Here is a 21,192-nt window from a genome sequence, read left to right on the forward strand (position 1 = left end):
TCTTGTGTGTCTGCATCATTATAAAGTAAAAAAAAAAACATTCCATAAAAATTTCATTGGGAAAAATTGGGTTTTTTATCAAAATTTGAGAAAAAACAGAAATTCAAAATGGCGACTTTGAGGTCACATGACTACCTAATTATGCAAAATACCAAATATCAATGTTCCTCGCGTAGGCCAACCTATTGCTCGCCCCAACACACAAAAAGAATTTCGAAATAACCTCTTTTAGTATTTTTTTGGAATTATTTTAAAAATTAACTTTTTTCGTTAAAAAAAGTCCCAGCACAGGGGGTGCATATACCTACAGCAGTGAAAGGGTTAAGGCCCCAAGGGGCTAGACAGATCCTCTGGATCCTTCATTATGCCACTGGGTATAATCAAATATAAAGAGATTTTAAAGAAACTAATTTAGAATGGCAATAATTTCCACATATATGAATTATAATTGCATGAGACCCAAAACAGTGACACAAAAGATCGCACACAAAATTTTATTTTAGGACTTACTCCAAAAAGCGGCCTTATTTTGGCCTATTTTTTATAGTCCTTATTCAAAAAGACTTGTTCGCCACCAGAACCATGGGCGAGTAATGTTCCACTTTAACCGGCTCCAATATTATGGCTGTAGATTGTAGCATCTGTGCCTTAACCACTTGGCCAATCAACTTGAAACACATTAGCATCACTAACTATGTTTTATGTATAAATATATGCTCACTTGTCTGGTATTAGACACTTTTATATAAGGCTTTGTAGAAATTATAATAAACAATTATTATAGTTGTAAACCATAAACCATCGTTGGGAAGGCCGTAATCACTTGGCCAATCGACTTGCTCGCCAAAAACAATACTGTGGCACCACAACTTCATTAGTTATAAATATCTCACCATTATACTCCTTGCTAATGATAACTTGGAAAGTCCAAAAATTAAAACCCATCAGAGGCCATTTACAGCCCCTTGGCTCCATCCTAATTCTTACTTTGCTTTCATAAACCCAACCCTATAGAGAGGCCCTGTTCCTTATTCTTAGCACTATTATTCAAAGGGCATTATGTACAGAAAACTAAATTTGATATCGCTAATTTTTTTCTGAATTTGTTTTCTAGAGATAAAGAGAGCTTCTCTTCACCGATCCTGCGCAACATTGGATATCTCATCAGGTACCATTTTGGGTCCGTTGCCTTTGGAGCTTTTATCATCACTTTGGTGAAAATTCCCAGGGCTATTCTACTGTATATGCAGAAGAAGTAAGTTGTAACATTGTCCTAAATTTTGGCTACTGTGTATTATGTATAAATATATACTCACTTGGCTGGTATTAGACACTTCATATTTTTATCAGCAAGGCTTTTGTAGAAATGATAATAATCAATTATAGTTGTAAACCATAAACCATGTCTTTTATTAGCAAGCGCTATTTGGTCTCACCTGGGCTATGGCAGTTGGTCTTTTCTTTTTCTTTTTTGTTCTTTATTTTCAATGTTTGTTTTTTAATGTAATGTTTTATAATGTTATTGTACTTCTACAGTATGCTTGAACTGTTATACTAAATAAATAAATATACTAGTTAGATATTATTTCACGTTTAAATTAATGCATGAAGGAGGGCCTGTTGGGAATTTTTGATTGCATTAATCTAACCTAAGTAAATTTCTGTAATTTCATTAGCTGATACTACTGTATAGAGAAAAATTGTGCATGGTTTTTCAGGTTTTTTTTTTTTATTGCACGCCCATAAAAACAAGTGCCATCACATTATTATTATTCAGGTATATTTATTTAAAAATTTAAAAAAAAACCATTAAAATACAAATTCAGAAATAGAAGCCTTTGGCAATAAAATTTAGTTGGCAACTTTTTAATTTTATTTTTTTCTTCAAAAAACGTGGGTGACCCAAAACAGCGGTTGCTGATGATCATGGATACCCCACATGCAAATATTACAGTTCATAAAATTCGCAATCACAAAGGCTAATCAGAAAATTAAGAGCCCATGACTACAGAAAGTAAAATTAGAAATCCTAACATTAATTGTGATTTGAGCAAACTAATTGGACTCAGAACATGAGCACCATATTCACAATTTCCCTACTGACTTCAAAATGTACTAAAAACTGTCTCTGTCACATTGTAGGTTGAAAGGGACTGAGAGTGAAGTGTTGAGGTTTATGTTGAAGTGTTTATCTTGCTGCCTGTGGTGTTTGGAAAAATTCTTGAAGTTTTTAAATGCAAATGCTTATACTGTTATTGGTAAGTTCCACGGTTTATTTTTGATCATATGTAAAACCTTGTATCGTTGACCGTTGTCGCCCAGTGTTATTACATGGATGATGCAACACAAGGAGGTCTATGCAACAGAAAGGACAATCCATTCAGACTACAAGCAACAATAGGCAGACAGCATTACATTGTCAAGCAATCACAGAGAGCAAAGGATGAATATATTTGTCAGATGCAGGGTATGTCTGGCTTGTGTAACATAAGTACTTGATACATATACCACTGTATAGTAAGAAAAGAGGTAGATTTAATTTGGTATCACAGGTTCTTTTTTTTATATTTGATCTGGAACATCATATCTTACTCAATGTATTGATAAACCATTTTCTTTAATCTGAACAACAGCCTTGATTCAATTTAATTTGAGCCATTAACCTGCAAAATGACACTAAAACTATGAAATTTTTGTACAAGTGCTTATTGTAGCATACTAACCAACAAGCTCATTTTTATATAAATAGTTGTTTTTTCAATTTTTTTAAAGCCATTGAAGGAAGGAACTTCTGTTTCTCTGCCAAGAGGGTAAGTTATGTCACACTATTTTTTTATAGTGCATGTGATAAAGAGTATTATAAGAGATTAAATCACATAATTTGTAAATCATGTAATTATATTTATTTTATTATATTTTCGTGTAAAATTGTTTTATAGATATATTTGTTGTATATTTTAGGCATTCCTCATTCTGGTGTCCAATGCCCTGCGTGTTGCTGCAATTAACTGCGTTGGTGACTTTGTGCTGTTTCTTGGTAAACTGGGTGTTGCTGGTTTAACTGTTCTCTGTGGTATTTTGATCCTGGAGGTGAGGAATTAAACCACAAATATTAGAAACCCAAGTGGTTTTGGAAGTTATAAAGAACATATTTTTGACATTGCATTGTTGAATCCATTTTACAGGTACATAACTAATCAATTACATTCGTCTTTTTAAATGCAGATTTTCAAATACAAATTTATTTATTTCATGGCATATCTGTAGGTTCTAGGTTCAACAGGACTAAATGTATTTAATTGATATTTTATTTATTTATGAAATAAACATTAATAATCATCCTGTATCATTATTAGACATTATCATTATTTTATAGCTTATAATCTAAATATAGACTACAAACTCAGACCCTCAGGCCTACTATAGTTTTTCAAATTTTATTTATATTTATTTTTATATTTTATCATTATATTATTGTTATTGTTGTTTCTTGATGCCGCTGTTGGGTGTTGCTATTACAATCATGGCCTTATAGAAAACAACACTCTCATATATTATTAATAATATAATTTGGCAAAAGTTGGTGTTGCTTAATACCCTATTCAGACTAGACTCTGTTGCAATCGGTTGCGATGTAGTCAGTGGGAATCCAAAACTGATTACTCCCGATCGCAGCCAACGAGCGCAATCAGAACAAATAAGATACAAAAAAGCTTTTAGGAACAGGAGGTCAAACGGTAAGCCACCGGTGGCTAGACATGTTGACTAACCTCAGCCAATTAGTGCCTGTGGAATTTGTTGCGATCGTATTTTGTGCTAATTGAGAGTAATAAAAATTGTAGTACCCAATTGCAACATTTAATAATTGCGATATCAATTGCTTATCGACTATCATTGGTGAGCCTTCACAAACTATTGTGAATTGTGATTGGGTGCGATTGGGTATCGCAATTACTGTACTACAACCGATCGCTCGCAATGGATGCTAGTCTGAATATGGTACAAGGAGGAGCCCAAAATAGTTTTATGATGTTGTAAAAGGCCTCTTTCAAGCTTTTTTTTTAATTTTTTTTTCTACATATATTTATAATTTTTAACAATCCTATATTATTTTTAGGTGATTATAGACGAAAACCAGAAACAATCAGGCTTCTTGTCACTAGATATCTGAAAAGGATATCAATGGATTGTTAAGCATGTATATATAAATATTCTTGTGAAACAAATCTGATTGTTTGTTCTATGATAATGCTAAAGCAGAAGAGCAGGTTATATTTTTGCATTACTGATGGAGAATTTATGTATGATAACTGTTGTCCCAGCGTACATTATTTATTGTTTTAATCTTATTTCATTAATTCATTAAGGTTGGAGGTGAGACTTATTTTATTAAATAATGTTATTTAATGACTATGTTTTAAATTTCATGATTGACATATATCTATGAATTTGATATATCATTTATGTAAATTTTATGTTTTAATCATCATGTAAGTTTTAATCTGCTGATGTTGTCAATGTAATTGTTTTTTGCTGATAACCATTTCGTCCTAGGGTGTTGACGATCTGAACTATTATGCCGTGCCACTCTTGGCCGCAGCTATATTTGCATTTCTTATCGCATGTGCGTTTTTTTCCATATATGAGGTAGGTTACAGGTCAGCAGGATTTGGATAGCACGCATAAATGTAGTGGCACCTGCAGCCATCTTTGCTATCAAAGCATGGTTTATTTGTGTTTAATATTTTATAATAAAACTGAAAAGGATGAGTATGGTTGAGCTTTTGTACCTTAAAAAAAACTATTGAAAAATTCAAAGAAAAGACATTCAGAAAATTTCATTAAGTATTAATTTATTTTTGGATGATAATTAGAGGTATAGACAGTTCAAACATTCTTATTCCACTAACCTTTCACTTAATCCTTTCCCATATTCATATTGTTTGGTGTTTAATAGACTGTTATTGATAGAATGGGTTGAGTTTGTTCTTTTTATTTTCTATAGAGCATTGGGGAATTTTCAAGTAGCTCATACACTTGTTTAGCTGTGCCCTTATTAATTGGTGTCATCTTTGCATATTTTATAACCAGTGCATTCATTTGCGTATATGAGGTGGGTATCTTGGGGTAATAATTGGTGACGTTTATATACACAATTTGAAACAGTTTTGAGGTCAAAATTCCTCACTACCCTCATTCCCTAAAGAAAATATTAAAATTAAAAAGGAGTAATGGCTCCTAAGGTGAGACACTTTAATTGATTGTTTTAGCGAAATTATGTTGTTTTAAAGGTTGTCAGGGGAGGGCAAAAACAAATTTCTTTCGTTAAAAGCAAAGCAAAAGCAATATTATTGATGAATGAAAAAAATGTGTGAGTGTGCAAAGTAGAAAAGGAGTAGAGTGTGGTCTTTGCTTTTACCCAAAATTTTATTGCATGGTCGTAAATTGTGTGATATTATGATGTAAACTGCGTAGTAGTGGGATTGATAAATGCTTTGAATTTATGTAATTAAGAAAGAAATAAAGATTTCTTATTTTGGTTGATTTCAAAGCAGTGGCAGGTGCAATTAAAATAAATAAAAAGGCAAATTCGCAAAAAGTCTCACCTAAAAGACACCTAAAGAAAGACAAGCTTTAGCAGGCTTCATTCTCATTCTTCAGCGCCGTACAGAGTTAGATGGTTTGGCTCAGTGCATGTGCTCAGTTGGGCCTAGCTACAGCATTTCTAGAAGATTATTTAATTGGTCTCTATAACAAATTAGTAACTGCTCAGGGAGGAGAAAATTAAAGTTAAGACATCAAAATAAATACTAAACTATAGTAAATGATATATATGATATTGGACCTTACTACACTCATAACATAGTGAGCACAAAATATAGTTTTGGTGTGTAGATGCAAAGGCAGTGGCGTAGCTACTGGGGTCAAGGGGGGGGGGCAAGTGCCCCGGGTGCACGGTTTGGGGCTCGCTGAAATGGGAGAATGAGAGTAAAAAAAAATAACCACTTTTTAGAAAAGCATAACGAAATTGATGTATGTCGTCAGGCATGAGTATTTTCCAGTTATATAATACAAATCTGAATGTAGTTGTTTTTATTAGCAAATTTATAGATTGTGATTTCTTTTCAGTCCATTTCGACCGTTTTCTCTTTCTTTCTTATCCTATTCTGTATTCCGACTACATGATTATCCTATTCTATATTCTGACTACATGACTAAAGCTCATCCTGCCATATCTCAGAGCCACGATGGGACAAGTGAGACTATCTGCTTTGGCACGCGCTTCGCTCCCTAGACCACTTTCAGAACATTTTAAGCGACGCTTGACCACGCCCACTTTTTTCTCGTCAGTGAAATCTCCCCCCTCGTTGGGGCATCGCCACCGAACCCTACACAACCCCCCCGTCGGGCAAATCCTGACACCACCCCTGGTTCGAAAGAACCTACCATTTGAGAGCAAGAACAGTGCTTATTTTTATATTATAATTGGGGGAAGGGGAGCGCAATTTTCTACTCTTTCCGCCGGGGGCCAAAACCTCTAGCTACGCCACTGTGTGAAGGTTTTTAAATTAAGCTTAAGCAGTAAGTAATGCTTCTGATCTGAGAAATATATTAACATAATTCAGAATTAACATAACAAAATTACATTTCTAAAATGCTAATTTATTATTGCTTTATAAAAGAATTACATTGTTAACCCACACCTAAATGAGATACTACATCTGTCTCTTATACACATCTAGATGTGTATAAGAGAACACATGCATCACCAGCATACAGTAGATATAGTTTGCACTTCAAGCATGTTGTATATGCACCTACTGTCATTTGTACGTACTAGTTTAGTGTCAAGATAATTCGTATTTTTATTATTGCACGGAGTTATTGGACATATTTATAAATATAGGTCCCCATCCCTGGACTCACTTCTATACTGTATATCATTAGTAATGAGTATTGGTGTATCTCCAACTCCTCAATAAAAATATGATACTTCATGGCTTGAACTTCGAAGGTATGCATTTGTATACTGTAAAAGAACAAACATGGACAACTGTGATCACATTCTAAATATTTAATCTCAGATAAATATCGTATACGGTACCAGTCTATCTCAGATAAATCTTGATGGAAAAGATATAAAACATGGGCTTGCTTAAAATAGAGAGTTTACTGTAAAAAAACTGACCAGGTATAACCCTATACTGTTCTATAAAATTTAATACCTTGAGGAACGCAATGTTCTTTATAAATTCAACTAAATATTGAAAATGTTACATTGAAAAGTGTCTGTCTTAAAACAGGAATCTCTTGGTGTTGATGTGTTTTTTTAAACCTATTTCATTCAATTATTTGACTCTAGATGACAGTGGACTGTCTTCTGATTTGTTTCTGTGAGGACACCAGGGTAAATGATGGTTCACCAGAAAAACCATACTATATGGAGAAAGGGTTGATGGTAAGTTTTATCTTTTTAATGTACAAATCCTATTGTATACTGTATTGGAAAGCTTCAACTGTCTATTATATTTCTCCCATGCTAAATAACTGCTGTTTGTGAGCTACTAAATGTCAATACTTGTATGAAAAACTATAAATATATGTGTTCCCAGCATCTAATACTAAACTGCTGTAATTGTAATTGTGATTTTATTCGTTGTATAAAAAAAAAAAAAAAACTATCAATACATATCTTGTTTTATGTTAATGTAATGGATGTCATATTAAAACCCAACAAATTCAAAAAAACATCACAAAACAAAAAATTGGAATCGCAAGTCATTGCTCAAAAGCTTTTCCTGTTGACAAAAAAAGTTATCTATAGGAAAATTCTTAAACAAAATTCTTAATAAAAGCTTGATAAGGAAAGTAAGACCAAGTAAAAGTGTCTGTCTTGTTAAGTTTTCCTATTTCTTGCAGGATGTACTTTACCATGGCAAAAAGCTTACAGTTGCCCAAATCCATTTTACAGTCACCGTTAAGTTTTCCTATTTCTTGCAGGATGTACTTTACCATGGCAAAAAGCTTACAGTTGCCCAAATCCATTTTACAGTCACCGTTTCCAAGACTTTGAGAAACATTTCCTTTTTCGAGTTGAACAAAATATTTTTTCCATTCAAACACCTTGAGATATCCTGTAATTGCATATTAAATGCTATGTTAACAATAACCTGTGACTATTACATGTTTTCTTTCCTGTTTACCAGCGCTTTGTGAATGTAAGTTGTTGTGCATTATCTGTGCGGTACGGAAATTTAAGCACCACATTCTAATCCCACAATGCTTTTGTTTTGAATGTTAAACGTTTCAGTTGCTTTTAAGTTTGTAATATAAATTATAGATATTGTGTATCTTGTCAAGCTTATTAATGTGATTATAACAGTGCTGTCTATTAATCATCCAGAGAATGCATTTTATGTTGACATGTGATGTACAGACCATAGTAGAGGATCAATCACACACTATAATCACTACAATGAACTTTAAGATTTCTTGCACCGATTATTTTACTTCTAAACATTACCAACAAAGACTCATTTTTTAAAAGTTGTTTTTCTCCAACTGCATTTTAAACAGGATATTTTATCTTTTTTTATGTTGCTGTGGATAGATGATATCACAAAATTTTGAAATTTATATTTATTACACAAGTTTTTATCATCAGAATTTAAAACATACTAACAGGTCTGTTTATAAAGGCTTCACCATGTTCATCTGCACCTTTGTATTCATTCATCATTGGAAATACTGTACTGTATTTAGTTTAATGTATGACTGTACTACTAATACCTGTACTTAGCAGAGATAACCATTGCATTGCCAACATCAACCGTGATAATTATAACCAAGAAAATTATTTTTTTGTTACGCTTACCATTTTACCATGAAAACAGTGGCGGGGCATTTGTAATATTATTACTGTCCATTAAACCAAACATCACTCTCTAGTGTCCCATTAAAATATTTCAACAATACAACTGACTGGTATTTAACGAGTGGTGGCGCCAGTGGGGGATCTTGGGGGCCAAGCCCGTAGGCGGGATTTAAAAAAAGGGGGGGTGGGGGTTTCTAATTTTACACAAAAGGGCACTTTGAATCCTTACCCTACTCAGCCCTACCATGGCTGGTGTAAATTTTAAAGATATAATGCCTCAGATGCAAGGAAATTGCAATAAAATGCCAAATTTCAAATATTTGAAGTTAATTTTAAGAACTTCCATGCAAATGGTACATTTTAATAATTTAAAAGGGCATTTCTGGAAAAGGGGGTTCTTTCGAACCCCTCTGGTTACGGGCTTGGTCCCCCATCAGGGAGAGCTGCCCCGCCACCCACCCCAGTTGGAGAGAAAAACCACAATTTGTTGGGGAGAAAACAAAAATTATGTGTTTTTGCTTCATATTAGTAGACTCTATAAATTACATTAAGTGTAAGCCTGTAATATTTCGGGGGCTTAGCCCCGGACTACTTTTGACACATTTTGAGCAAAACCTGACCACACCCACTTTTCCCTTGCTGGGGACCATGGCTCCCATGTCGGGTAACTTCGTCTATAAAATTCAGCAAAATTTACTGGCAATGAAATGTTTACTGATTTCATGGTATGTAATTTTGTATATTCAATCATTTCTAAGTGCATGCATTACAATATTATACAATCTTTAATTGTTTTTTGGATATATTTTTTCTCATGCATTCAAAAATATATTATTGTTAATAAATTCAGTTGCAACTTCATAAATATAAAACTGCATACTGGTAACAGCAGTGCATTCCTCTATGCTTGCTATGAATATTCTCATAGACAACAAGACTGTTGTTTTATTTTAACTAAATATGCTGGTGTCCCAGTGCCCCAGTCAGCTATGTGGGATGATCTGTAACTTTTTAAATAATTTGGTTTCTTCCTTACTTTCAATCATAAAGTTTGTGTAAAATGTCCCACAAGAAAACTCATACCTGATATAGTCTATAAGACAGAATTGCAGCAATGCATATGCATGACAGCCAACATGTTTTAATCAAGTACACCTATACACACTGGATTAATTTTGACAAAGACGAATGGCCTTGATTAAATTAAACATACTGTATATGTTCATATCAACGATACCATACAACATTTATTTTTCTTGATACAACTTAGGGGGGGTGTGATTGCACCCCTGCATCCGCCTGTCCTCCAATATCTTGGTAACTGTATATTATGGGAATGTGAATTTGAGGTAGTGTAATTGTGGCTAGTTGCCACATTTACAATAATCTGCATGTTCACAAAAAGTAACAAGAGGATGTCAGGAATAGACTTGTTTTGTTTACTTGATTCTGTAGATCCAATCAGAAAATCTACCGGAAAGGTAAACAAAACAAACCTGTCAATATTGCCAACGGCTGTATTCGAAATTTTTTTTTTTTCATATCAGGAATTTGTGAACAACAGCAGCAAAGCTATAGACAATGAGGACAAACCAGGACCTGCAGCACCACAAGCAGAAGATGTCAAAGATGCTGCTCCTGAAGAGGTGGAGCCTGCCCTCAAGTCTGAGAAACTTTATCCTGATCTTAATGAAGAAGGAAAGTAAGGTCATTGACCATGGAATGTGTTCAACTTGCTGATTTTGATAATGACTTGATATTTTCTTTGTGACTTAACAGCTGAATTTACTGACATATCTGTGGGTTGGGGAGCCTGAAACATCAGTTCATTCCTGAAACATCAATCCCCATAGAAATGCCACTGAATATCTAGATATCTGAAATTGTTTATGGATTGTATGTGAGTGTGAATATAATTTCTGTGTTTTTACTGTAAGAAAAATGTTAAAATTAAATGTATAACTTTGGGGTAATACAAAATCTAATATAGAACGGACGGCAGCACCAAATTTAATTGTCATGAATGTATTTTCTGATCTGAGCATCAATTATCAAAAATTCTCTGAGAATTGGTTTGTTTCCCGTAACTCTTTGACTAACACAACCTAAATTTTGATGTATTATAAAATTATTGGCTTGTCTCTAAACTTCCTATTCTAAGTATAAATAATTGAATACCATGTGTTTCCATTCTTAAACATCTTCAGAGAATTATTTTTATTGATCGAATGTGGAGGAAATAATGATACAACAGGTTCTGCTCTAAATTGGCTTGCTAGCTACCAACATGATCATACCAACACATGTATATTCTGAGCATCAACACTTGCAGCATAGTGTACCTCAAAGGTCCACTGTTCTTTACTATGAATGCACAACATCATACCATCAAGTGTTTTCGAATTGCTATCACATTAATTTATGCTGATATACAGCTCTATGTTCGTTTTCATTTTCCATCCCTGCTGCAAAAAAAAAAAAAAAAAAAAATCAGATGTGTGGGGCCTAAATTATGGAACTGCTTTCCAACCAATGTGTGTGAAGCCACCTAACATGAACTTCAAAAAATGTCTCTCTTTCCAAACAATAGGGTTGATTTTGCTTTGTGTGTGTGTGTTTTTTTTCTTCAAGTTTTTATTTGTACAGCAAGCGCTTTGGTATTTGTGGAAAAGCACTCGATAAATCTTGTAATGATAATACTGTAATTTCAAAGTTTGTAAAACAAGCTATAACACTCCTCTTCTTCTAGTATTTTATTTTTTTCAATGAACTTCCTTAAATGAGGCTGATAATCATGTAATTGGTATAGTAATTGTTTAATATAGATGGCAATGCTAAATGAGTGTTTGAGTGTACAAATCTCTCAACCAGTTTTGCATGTCTACATAGTGTTGAAAGGAATATTTGATAGTACTTTTGTTTTCAACTTATTTATAGTTATTCATGAAAGTGGGCCACAGGTTGCGTAACGCAAATCTTTTTATAGTACCATGGTGACAGTACATTGATAGCTTGTATTTTATACATGAATCTTGTAATTTTCATTGAATATCATTTGTAAAGAATTATTTGTGGTTTTGATACAAATTATTAATTTGATGATCAAGAACTTAATGTATGTATAAATTAATACATTAAATAGTATCCATAATGTGTATTAACCAAAGATGAAATATGGATATCTGAATCATACTACACTGGAATACTATACATGTCATTGTCATGAGTTAAAGCTGTTAATTTATTCATGATTGTATTATTATAAATCATGGAGACACTAATTTTAACACTGTATTATCAACTTATTTATTAACTGAATTTATAAATAGTATTTGAAGTATATGCAATACTATAACATTTTGTAACAGCATGTTTTATGTTTTTAGTGCCATAATATGTTTGTTTAACCCACCAACCTTGCCTTTTAATTTTGTTTATACTATAGTTTTAGTAAATTTGTATTCCTTTCTAGCAAATATCTTTATCAAGAACTGTATCTGTATAATTTGCCATATTGCACCTTGTAGTGCTGTAATATTGGTCCTGTTAGAAATATTTTGTGGGATGTTAACATTACCCAGTATTATACGTCAATATATTTTATTGTACTTTAGATCTCTTATAATCGATACATCTTTCATATATACAATAAGTTTATTATGTATACACATTCAGTCTTGAATAAAAATATTACACAGAAGTGTACGTTTGTGTTCATATGTATGCACCCTCTAACTCACTGGTCCAGTAGTAGTACCTCATGTTCAACCCACCAACCAGGTCAAGTATACAGGATGCTTGAACATAGCTATTCCACTATTACTATTGAATTCCACTTTCCAACATACCGTAAAACCTTGAATTAAAGCCCTGCGCTTTTGTTTGCGGGCTTTTGATGGGCTTCTTTTCGAGGCTACTTTTGCAAATTAAAGAAGGGGTTCTTTTCAAAATGAATGCGGTAAATTTTGTGAATTTGTACTATAAAACAATAAATAAGGCCACTGTAACATCAATGTGTATTATGGAGAGTATTTCACCAGTATTAAATAACCTAAACCACTGTATAAACCAGGCTTTGAATTTATTTTGTGCCGTACTATCTCGAAAAGAAAACTATGATATCGAGGCTACTTTTGCAAACTAAAGAGTGCGGGGGGGGGGCCTTCATCTCGAGATTAAGCCCATTGGGCATCAATTTGAGGTTTTACGGTATTTTTATCATTTTTAGAGATGACCAATCAAAAGGGAATTTTTCAGCCCTGCATGCTTTATTCAAAGCCAAGTACAGTGGTACAAATCAGATAAGCTACTCATTCAAACCACACCCTGGACTTTGCCAGAGGAAAGTCTAGTAAAGTATGTAAAATTTGGCATGAAGTGGGCTCATACCCAATGAACTAATGGAACAGTAGTTTTCTTCCACCTGAATTTTTAGATCCCTATAATTTAATATACTGTACAGTATTTTAAATTGCATATAAAATCTTGTTATGAAAGTTTAACTAATGTATCTGCATACTGAAAGTCTTCACTTTGTTCATACTGAAGCATATCAAGTGCAACTTCACAGCTTTCCCTCACAACCACCTCTTTATCTTGAGTGAAATCTTGCAGTGTATGTAAGCACTCCTGGGCAGCAATAGAACCAAGGGCTTCTGCACATTCATGCCTTACCATTGGGTTCTCATCCTCTTGTTGTAAGTTACATTTCAACTGTTTGATTCCTGCTGCATTCTGCATCTGTCCGAGGACATATGCGATTTCATGCCGGAAAAGTGCACTACTACATTTCAAGCCTAGAAAGAAAAGTACCAAAAGCTTTCATTTATTTTGCTGCATCATGCTTAAGAAGGCGGCGCTAGCCACACTCTGTGATCTAGTAAGTAGCCTGCATTCATGTTCCCTCCAACCACTGGTTATGCGGCCATGAACTTTTCACAACTCTGGCATGTTATGAATGAAGTTGTCAATTCCAATTCAACCTATAGAGTATTTTAAAGATAACCTTCAGTATTATATAACTTTTTTATTCATTCGGACCCTAGAGTGGGCCACACTGTGAACCAGAACAGAGATGACCAAGGCTCTAGTCGGCCCGTCATCAAATTTCTGGAGCCAACACTGTAGTTAAAACTTGGATGGGAGAGTGTCTTCGACTACACCGGGCTGAAATAACTGAAATAAGCATCAAAGAACAAGTGTAAAAAACAAATGTGATAATGCTAAGCGCCATGTTTCATAGTTTACAAATGGGAGCGTTCACATAAAGTAATTCAAAAATGCTTTACATCTTTTGTAAATTTACTTTCAGAAAAAGTCATCCTTTTCAGACTTAACACCTGTCATTTAGGCACAAGTAATCATTCAGAGAGTGAAACATTGCAAGTAAGAAGCTAACCTTCAGCCAGTGCCAAAGCTGAAGCATCAGAGTTGATATTCCTGAGTGAGAACATGGCCCTGTAACGATCAAATAATGGCAACTTCTCATCTAGTAGTTTCCGTTGCAATACTACAAGGTCCTCTTCTGTTAATGGTGGAGCAGGGTCGACAGAGCTAAATGGATTTTTACTTGATTCTTTCTGTTTCTCTTTACTATGCAGCCATTCTATACGTTCCACTGCTAATTGGCATGTTTCAGCAACCTGTCAAGGGAAAGAAATTACAGAAGTTAATGTACTGAACTACAATTTAAAATTAACTTTAATTTCTCTTCTTTAGTCATTTATACCCAAACATATATTATACTGTGAGTAGATTACAGGTGCATGCAGCTGTACCCACAAACTGTATATACTGTAGAGTGGGAAATCATTGCCTCTATTCGGTTCAATTTTGAGTTCAAATTTCAGTTGGGAGGGTTTTTTTTTTTAGCACTAGCTGGATTCCAACGAATTAAAACTTGTACATAAAACATTATTACTGCAATATAGTAATTATTTCTTGCTTTAAAAGATATTACCATGGCACGATGTAGTGATCATTTTCTTACCTCAATTATTGGGTCATTACAATATTCTTTTAGAATGCCCATCACGCTATTACAGCCAATAGCACCAAGAGCTTCACCTGCAAATTTTAGAAAATGTTATTACTGTGTACAAAACTTAGTAAGAACTACATTAAAAGCTCAAGCCAATAAAAACAATTTCTTAATAACATGAAAAGAAACAAAACAACAGCTAAGCATTCATCTAGTTCTGAAACCGTCTTAGCTCCTGCTTTCGAGCACCTGAAGCGATATCTTTACAGCCGTATGATTTCTTAGTTGAACCAAAATCTGAAGTTCGTAACCTTGGTGTTACTTTCGATTCGACTCTGCAAATGAAATCCAACATCAACACTGTGTGTCGGTTTTCCCATGTTGTGATCCGTAAAATTGGAAAGATTAGGAAATTTTTTGACAACCCGACCATCCTCCATCTAGTTCACGCCTTTATAACTTCAAGGCTGGATTATTGTAACCGCCTCCTTATTGGACTACCAAAGTCTCAAATCTGCAAATTGCAACTCATTCAAAATTTTGCCGCCCGTCTTGTACTTTGAATAAGCGCAGTTACCATATAACCCCAGTTCTCCATCAGCTTCACTGTCTCCCCATTGAAAAACAGATCATATATAAAGTTGTTCTCTCTAGAGTTGCAAATCTCTGAACAATCTCGCTCCAGAGTATGTGACTGAACTTCTTATAATCAGTACATCCCTACACGCTCTCTCCATTCATCCACACTAAATCTTCTTAAAGTCAAGAAAACCAAACTTTACTACATATGGCTCCCGAACCTTTTCTTCCATTGCTGCCACTTTGTGGAATACCCTCCCAGAACACATTAAAAATTCTGATTCAATTCTCACATTCAAATCACTGCTAAGAAAAGAAATGAATTTGAAATGATAAGAAGGTATGGAAAGAAAAATAAGAAAGTAAAAGGAAAGGAAAGATAAACTAAGGAAGAAAAAAGAAAAGATAAGTAAGAAACATGAGAAAAGAAAGGACATACGAATTATAAGAAAATGAAAGATAAGATAAGGAGACATAAGAAAGAACAAGAAAAGTAAAGATCAGGAACATTTGAAGGGAAAAGGAAAAAAAGACAAGAAGCAAAAGGGAAAGAAAAATGAAAGGCTTTGAGATGAATAGGAAAGTAACAGGCCTTGAAATGGTTCCAATTACCAAAGTATTGTAATAATAATATTTATTGATAATCATCAAACCAATCATTTGAACTTAAATTAAACTAAACTAAAATCCAAATTTTTGATAATAATTTTTGGTACATTTGCATTTGTTTTGGTTTTTTTTTCCTTCTCTGTTGTTAAGTGCCTCAAGGTTGTGTCAACGTGAGGCGCTATATAAATCCAGAATTATCATTACAGGTATTTGGAACAAGTAAACACATGCTTTTAGCTAGAAGTAGTTAAGTTGATTTTATTGTAAAGTTTTAATGTGTTGTAGGGCCCTCAGAAGAGCAGTGTATTACTGAGAGTGCTACCCTACTGAAAGAAAACGAAATAAATAAATAAATCCACAGAATGGGTTACAGACCAGTGGGTTGGTTTAGGAGGTGGAGCCCCTCCAATTTTGTATACTATTTTGGACAATAAATTTTTTGATTTTTAAAATTTTCAATTTTTAGATGTTCTCAGAGGGCGGAGGGTGAAACATAGTTCTATTATAAATAAATCATAAATGAATTTTATGATTCAAAACGATTGGAAAGTCTCAGTGAGTGCAGTACCCCCATATATAAAAGGTAAAGGCAATCAGTTAAAATTGTTGAAAAAGCAAGTCAAAGATCAACGTATTACATATCCTAATGAAAATGATGTTGACCAAAATGCTTTCAGGAAGTATTACTCAAATGTTAAAGGCCTTCACCGTGTATAATGCGAAGTAATAGCTACATGCGTTATCGATATTGCAAAGTGTTTTGACACAATATATTATAGAGAAAAATTGAAAACTATGATGGATGTTGGAATGAGTTATCTGTGGTTCCAAAATTACTTGGCTGGAAGGAAGCAAATAGTTAAATGTCACAATAAACATTTCTTTATTAGATTTTTTTTATAAGGGGGTGGAGCCCTTAAATACAGTAGGAGCTCAGGGCCCAGGTTCAATGAACCTGCGGTAGTTACGCCACTTTGCAGACATACTTTGCCCCTGGTTAAAGGACAAGTTTACTGATTTTATATAATTTGAGAACTCATTAATAGCATAATCCCATTTTAAAATTACAAATCTCATGTGCGTTTGTCACATCCACACTTAAAACTAAATTTGTGATGACGTGCCTGCTCCATCCAAGTTTCCAATGGCCCAGGAAGTCAAAGAAGAAATAGTACATGTACCTGTAATTACAAGTACACCTACCAGATGAAGAAAGACACTGAACATCAAGAAATGAAGAAAAACAGAGAGAAGCATGATAGCCAGTGGTGTAACGCCTGTGCGCTCTAGTGCGGTGGCCTGCATAGCCCCGACCCGATAGGGCCGACTTGCCCCTTGACCCAAAAGGGCTTTTTGAGACAACAGAACCAGACCTCTGCGAAGCCTAAGATTCCTATGTGAGCATTCGTGAAATATTGCAGTACTATATTTGCGATGACCAGAGTGACCCAACAAACGAAACCAGGGAGACCTCAAGTCTTAATCCAGCAGTTTCATTTTTATTGTTAAGCGCATCGAGGCTTTAGCATAATGCACTATTTAAGCCAAAATTATTATAATAATAATAATTATTATTATTTTATTAATCTGGGCATCAGGTTTTTTTTGTTCTGCTTGTTTAGTGCCAATGATAAAAAGGTGTAGGCTAGTAGCTGCGGCGACTGTAGGATATATTTTCTGGGGCTGAGCTGTCCAACAGGGGGACTAGAGCTCGTCCCCCCTATTACAAATTCCTGCATTCGCCACTAATATCATATCATATAAAAACAATTTAGCAGAGTATTTAACCCTACCACTTTAGTCAGATTCACATCTGTATACTACTAATTATTATTTCAAAAAAATATAATATAAATGCCAAATAAGAAATACTTGGGCCGGCCGGGAAGTAAAGAACTTTCAGAGAGATGCCAGGGGAAATCTAAGTCATTATTTTTTGCTGTTGTTTTTATTTTAGCTGAGACAACTATACAAGGAGATTGGAAACGCGACTGGATTCTATTGTTCTCTAGTTTGTGATGTCTTATGTTTCATTGATATGCAAATAAGGTTGTTCGAACCGCAAGCGGTCAACTTCCACACACGAGACAAGCGGATATTTTCGTGGCGGTATTGGACGTACAATATTTTAAAAAAATATTTAAACTTATACTTTGGCAATTTCTCTGAAAGGTAAGATACATAAACACATAATTATATTACAGTTTAAATGTCTGAAATTTATGGTATGCGTACATAAGGCTACCACAGGCTTGTAATTCGGCAACCCCTACCCTCAGCCGTCCAGGGCTAGGCATAACCAGGTCCCGACACTTGGTAAAATGCCTGAATTGAAGAAACACACTAAATCCATAGTACAGTTTACACACATTTATAAGCACATATGTTCTGAAATCATTTACCACAACAGAAATGATAATTTTGTGTGTACCTAGTAAGCCATGTTCAGAATCAGAGAATATGTACATACAGTCCAATTGACATACAGTATTTTCGTATTAATTACTGCTTTTTGAGCAAATGAATGTTGGAAACTTTTCTCTAATATTCATGAATCATTGACAGGTAATATACCGAAAGATTAGCTAAACCTGTTTGTACCTATATTAAATATCTTTATGGATTACATGATTATAAATACGAAATACTGCCTTAAATTATGCCCTAGTTTAGGCCTACAGTGTGGTCTAGCCATTATAGGCCTAGGGGCATAGGGCCGTTTCGGCCGCGAACAAGTTCGGCTACGATGTCAGGGACGCCTATTCAGTGATTATGAACTGAGCATGAGCACTAAGCATTCGCTTAGCTGCAACAGTGTTTGGTTGACTGGATTTGCATATCAAAAGCATACAACACACAACGAATCGCCGGGATGGAAGAACAAAGGAAATCTCGGGTCGTTTCCATTCTCCTTCTATAGTTGTCTCAGATTTTAGTAATCATATAGGCCTATATCGTAAAACCTCAAATTTAGAAGCCCTGGGCCTCCTCAAATTTTTAGGACCCTTCAATGGGCTTCTTATTTAGACCTATACTTAGGTACATTATACCTAATTATAGTATACTATAGGTATTATATATATAAATCATTATTAATAGGTAAAATCTAAATCATCTTAACTTATATATAAATATAATAGGAAACGAATACTATATAACAATATGGACTTTAGAAAAACTTTAATTGGAAAAGAATTTCAGTATATTCAAATATGCCTAGTATATACATCTGTCTCTTATACACATCTCTTAAAAAGTGATACAAAATGTAAAATATGACCAAATCGGGAACAAATTAACAAAAATATGAAAAATGTTTTAAAAATTGGTTTTTTTTAAACATTTGATTCAGCATTAAATCATGTTTGTTTTGTACAAATTAGATGAGAATCCAACATTTGTTTATGTTTTAAGACGTTTTTAAAAGAAAACTTATTCTTCATTATGTCAACATTTTGTCCAGAAGTTACTGTCCTGAAGTTACCACATGATTTTTTAAAATGATCATCATATTAATTTAAGTTATCATAATATATATATATTATATATATAATGTATATATATATATATATAATGTATATTTAATATGCCAATTAATCAGTAGGGTTATATCGTTATTAATTAATAGTTTGTAATATGCCTTTTCATTATTATTATTTAAATATTATTTTTATTACCGTAATGCTGCTTGTATTATTGTTAATGAAAAAAGAATGACAAAGGCAATATTTAAAACACTTTAATTTTAACACTTTATATTAATTTTGGCATAGTTTGGTAATTATTATTCGTAAATATACAGTAAATTGGGGCCGAGTTAACTTGGGGCCGAGTTGATATGGGGCCAAGTTGACTTGGGGCCGAGTTGACTTGGGGCCGAGTTGATTGGGGGCCGAGTTGATTTGGGGCCGAGTTGCCATGGGGCTGACTTTGGGGCCGAGTTGACTTGGGGCCAGCCGAGCTGACTGGGGCCGAGTTGATCTGCTTCCTGTCATACATTTGGGCAGACTCACCTGCTTCATGCCTGACCATAGTATCCTGTTTTGTATCCTTCAAAACGGTAACTAGTTTTGGTATAGCATATTTATCCTGCATTTGTCCTAAACAATAAGCACACTCGTGTTTTAGGAGGGCAGATTGGTCGGAAAAGCACTCAACGATGTAGTCTATTGCAGTCTCTCCTCCCAGGTTTCGCAACGTAAACAATGCACGAAACCGCTCTGGCAGGGGCCTGGCTTCATCACATAAAACTGCACCGATCCTTTTTATTTCTACTGTACTTGGCATAGTGGACGTTACATTGACATTCGGTATATTTCTTAATAATAGAAAATAATATTAAAAATAATAGTAAGTTTCTATATAAAGCACACTCTCATCCAACTCGTCCCCTGCTTTGTATTGCTAATACTGTATCTAGGCCTGCATGCGACCACAGCTAAGATGTAGTGGCTATCGGCACTGCCGCAGTGCCAAAAAAAGCTGCTGTTTTCTATCGGCACTGCCGCAGTGCCAAAAAGCTGCCGTTTTCTATCGGCACTGCCGCAGTGCCAAAAAGTTGCTGTTTTCTATCGGCACTGCCACAGTGCGAAAAGCTGCTGTTAATTAATCGAATCGATGTTTCTATCGATAGATGACATTGGTATAATTCATAATTCATAATTTTATTTCACTCAAAACGTAATGAGACTGGTTAGGCAAAAAGGAACATGTTACTGTACAAGATGCCTTCCAGAGAAACAATGATAATGTTAATTAATAATAATAATAATAATAATAATAATAATAATAATAATAATAATAATAATAATAATAATAATAATAATAATAATAATAATAATAATAATAATAAAAATAATAATAATAATAATAAATAATAATAATAATAATAATAATAATAATAATAATAATACAGATAATAATAATACAGATAATAATAATACAGATAATAAATAAATAATACAGTAATAAAAAGTAAATGATAATAATAATAATGAATGAAGATCAAAATATATCATTGAAGTGAATTCAGTTATTTATTAAAACAAGATTTGGAGGGCTGGACTGTCATGAAGGTATTGTATTAATGATGTTCTAAATATTTGCCTTTATTATATCAATAATTGATTAGGTCTAGCTTAGCCTATAT

General features: G+C 33.9%; 2 protein-coding genes across 5 annotated transcripts in view; one reads left to right on the forward strand and one right to left on the reverse strand.

The window, feature by feature from the left end:
* LOC117101108 (choline transporter-like protein 1) overlaps nt 1-11,365 on the forward strand; it is a 50,671-nt gene extending 39,306 nt beyond the window's left edge. Inside the window, exons 11-18 of one of the 4 annotated variants that reach the window (XM_033240991.1) lie at nt 1,115-1,255; nt 2,143-2,258; nt 2,773-2,810; nt 2,962-3,090; nt 5,006-5,113; nt 7,364-7,459; nt 8,208-8,219; nt 10,423-11,365. In XM_033240991.1, coding sequence (XP_033096882.1) covers nt 1,115-1,255; nt 2,143-2,258; nt 2,773-2,810; nt 2,962-3,090; nt 5,006-5,113; nt 7,364-7,459; nt 8,208-8,219; nt 10,423-10,581 — 799 coding nt within the window. In that variant the 3' untranslated portion in view covers nt 10,582-11,365. Of the gene's footprint in view, nt 1-1,114; nt 1,256-2,142; nt 2,259-2,772; nt 2,811-2,961; nt 3,091-4,554; nt 4,648-5,005; nt 5,114-7,363; nt 7,460-8,207; nt 8,220-10,422 lie in introns of all 4 variants that reach the window. The other 3 variants (XM_033240993.1, XM_033240994.1, XM_033240992.1) reach the window with 3 other exon arrangements.
* A 791-nt stretch (nt 11,366-12,156) lies between these two features.
* LOC117101111 (deoxyhypusine hydroxylase-like) lies at nt 12,157-20,495 on the reverse strand. Its single transcript, XM_033240997.1, has 4 exons — nt 20,057-20,495; nt 14,865-14,941; nt 14,274-14,517; nt 12,157-13,671 (listed from the first exon to the last, which is right to left on the reverse strand). Exons 1-4 carry the CDS (start codon nt 20,328-20,330, stop codon nt 13,364-13,366), a joined length of 903 nt encoding a protein of 300 aa, XP_033096888.1. The 5' UTR covers nt 20,331-20,495; the 3' UTR covers nt 12,157-13,363.
* Nucleotides 20,496-21,192: the final 697 nt, after the last annotated feature.

Source organism: Anneissia japonica, unplaced genomic scaffold (assembly GCF_011630105.1).
Source record: "Anneissia japonica isolate Jap-2015-1 unplaced genomic scaffold, ASM1163010v1 scaffold4054_len1135799_cov195, whole genome shotgun sequence".
Taxonomy (NCBI): Eukaryota; Metazoa; Echinodermata; class Crinoidea; order Comatulida; family Comatulidae; genus Anneissia; species Anneissia japonica.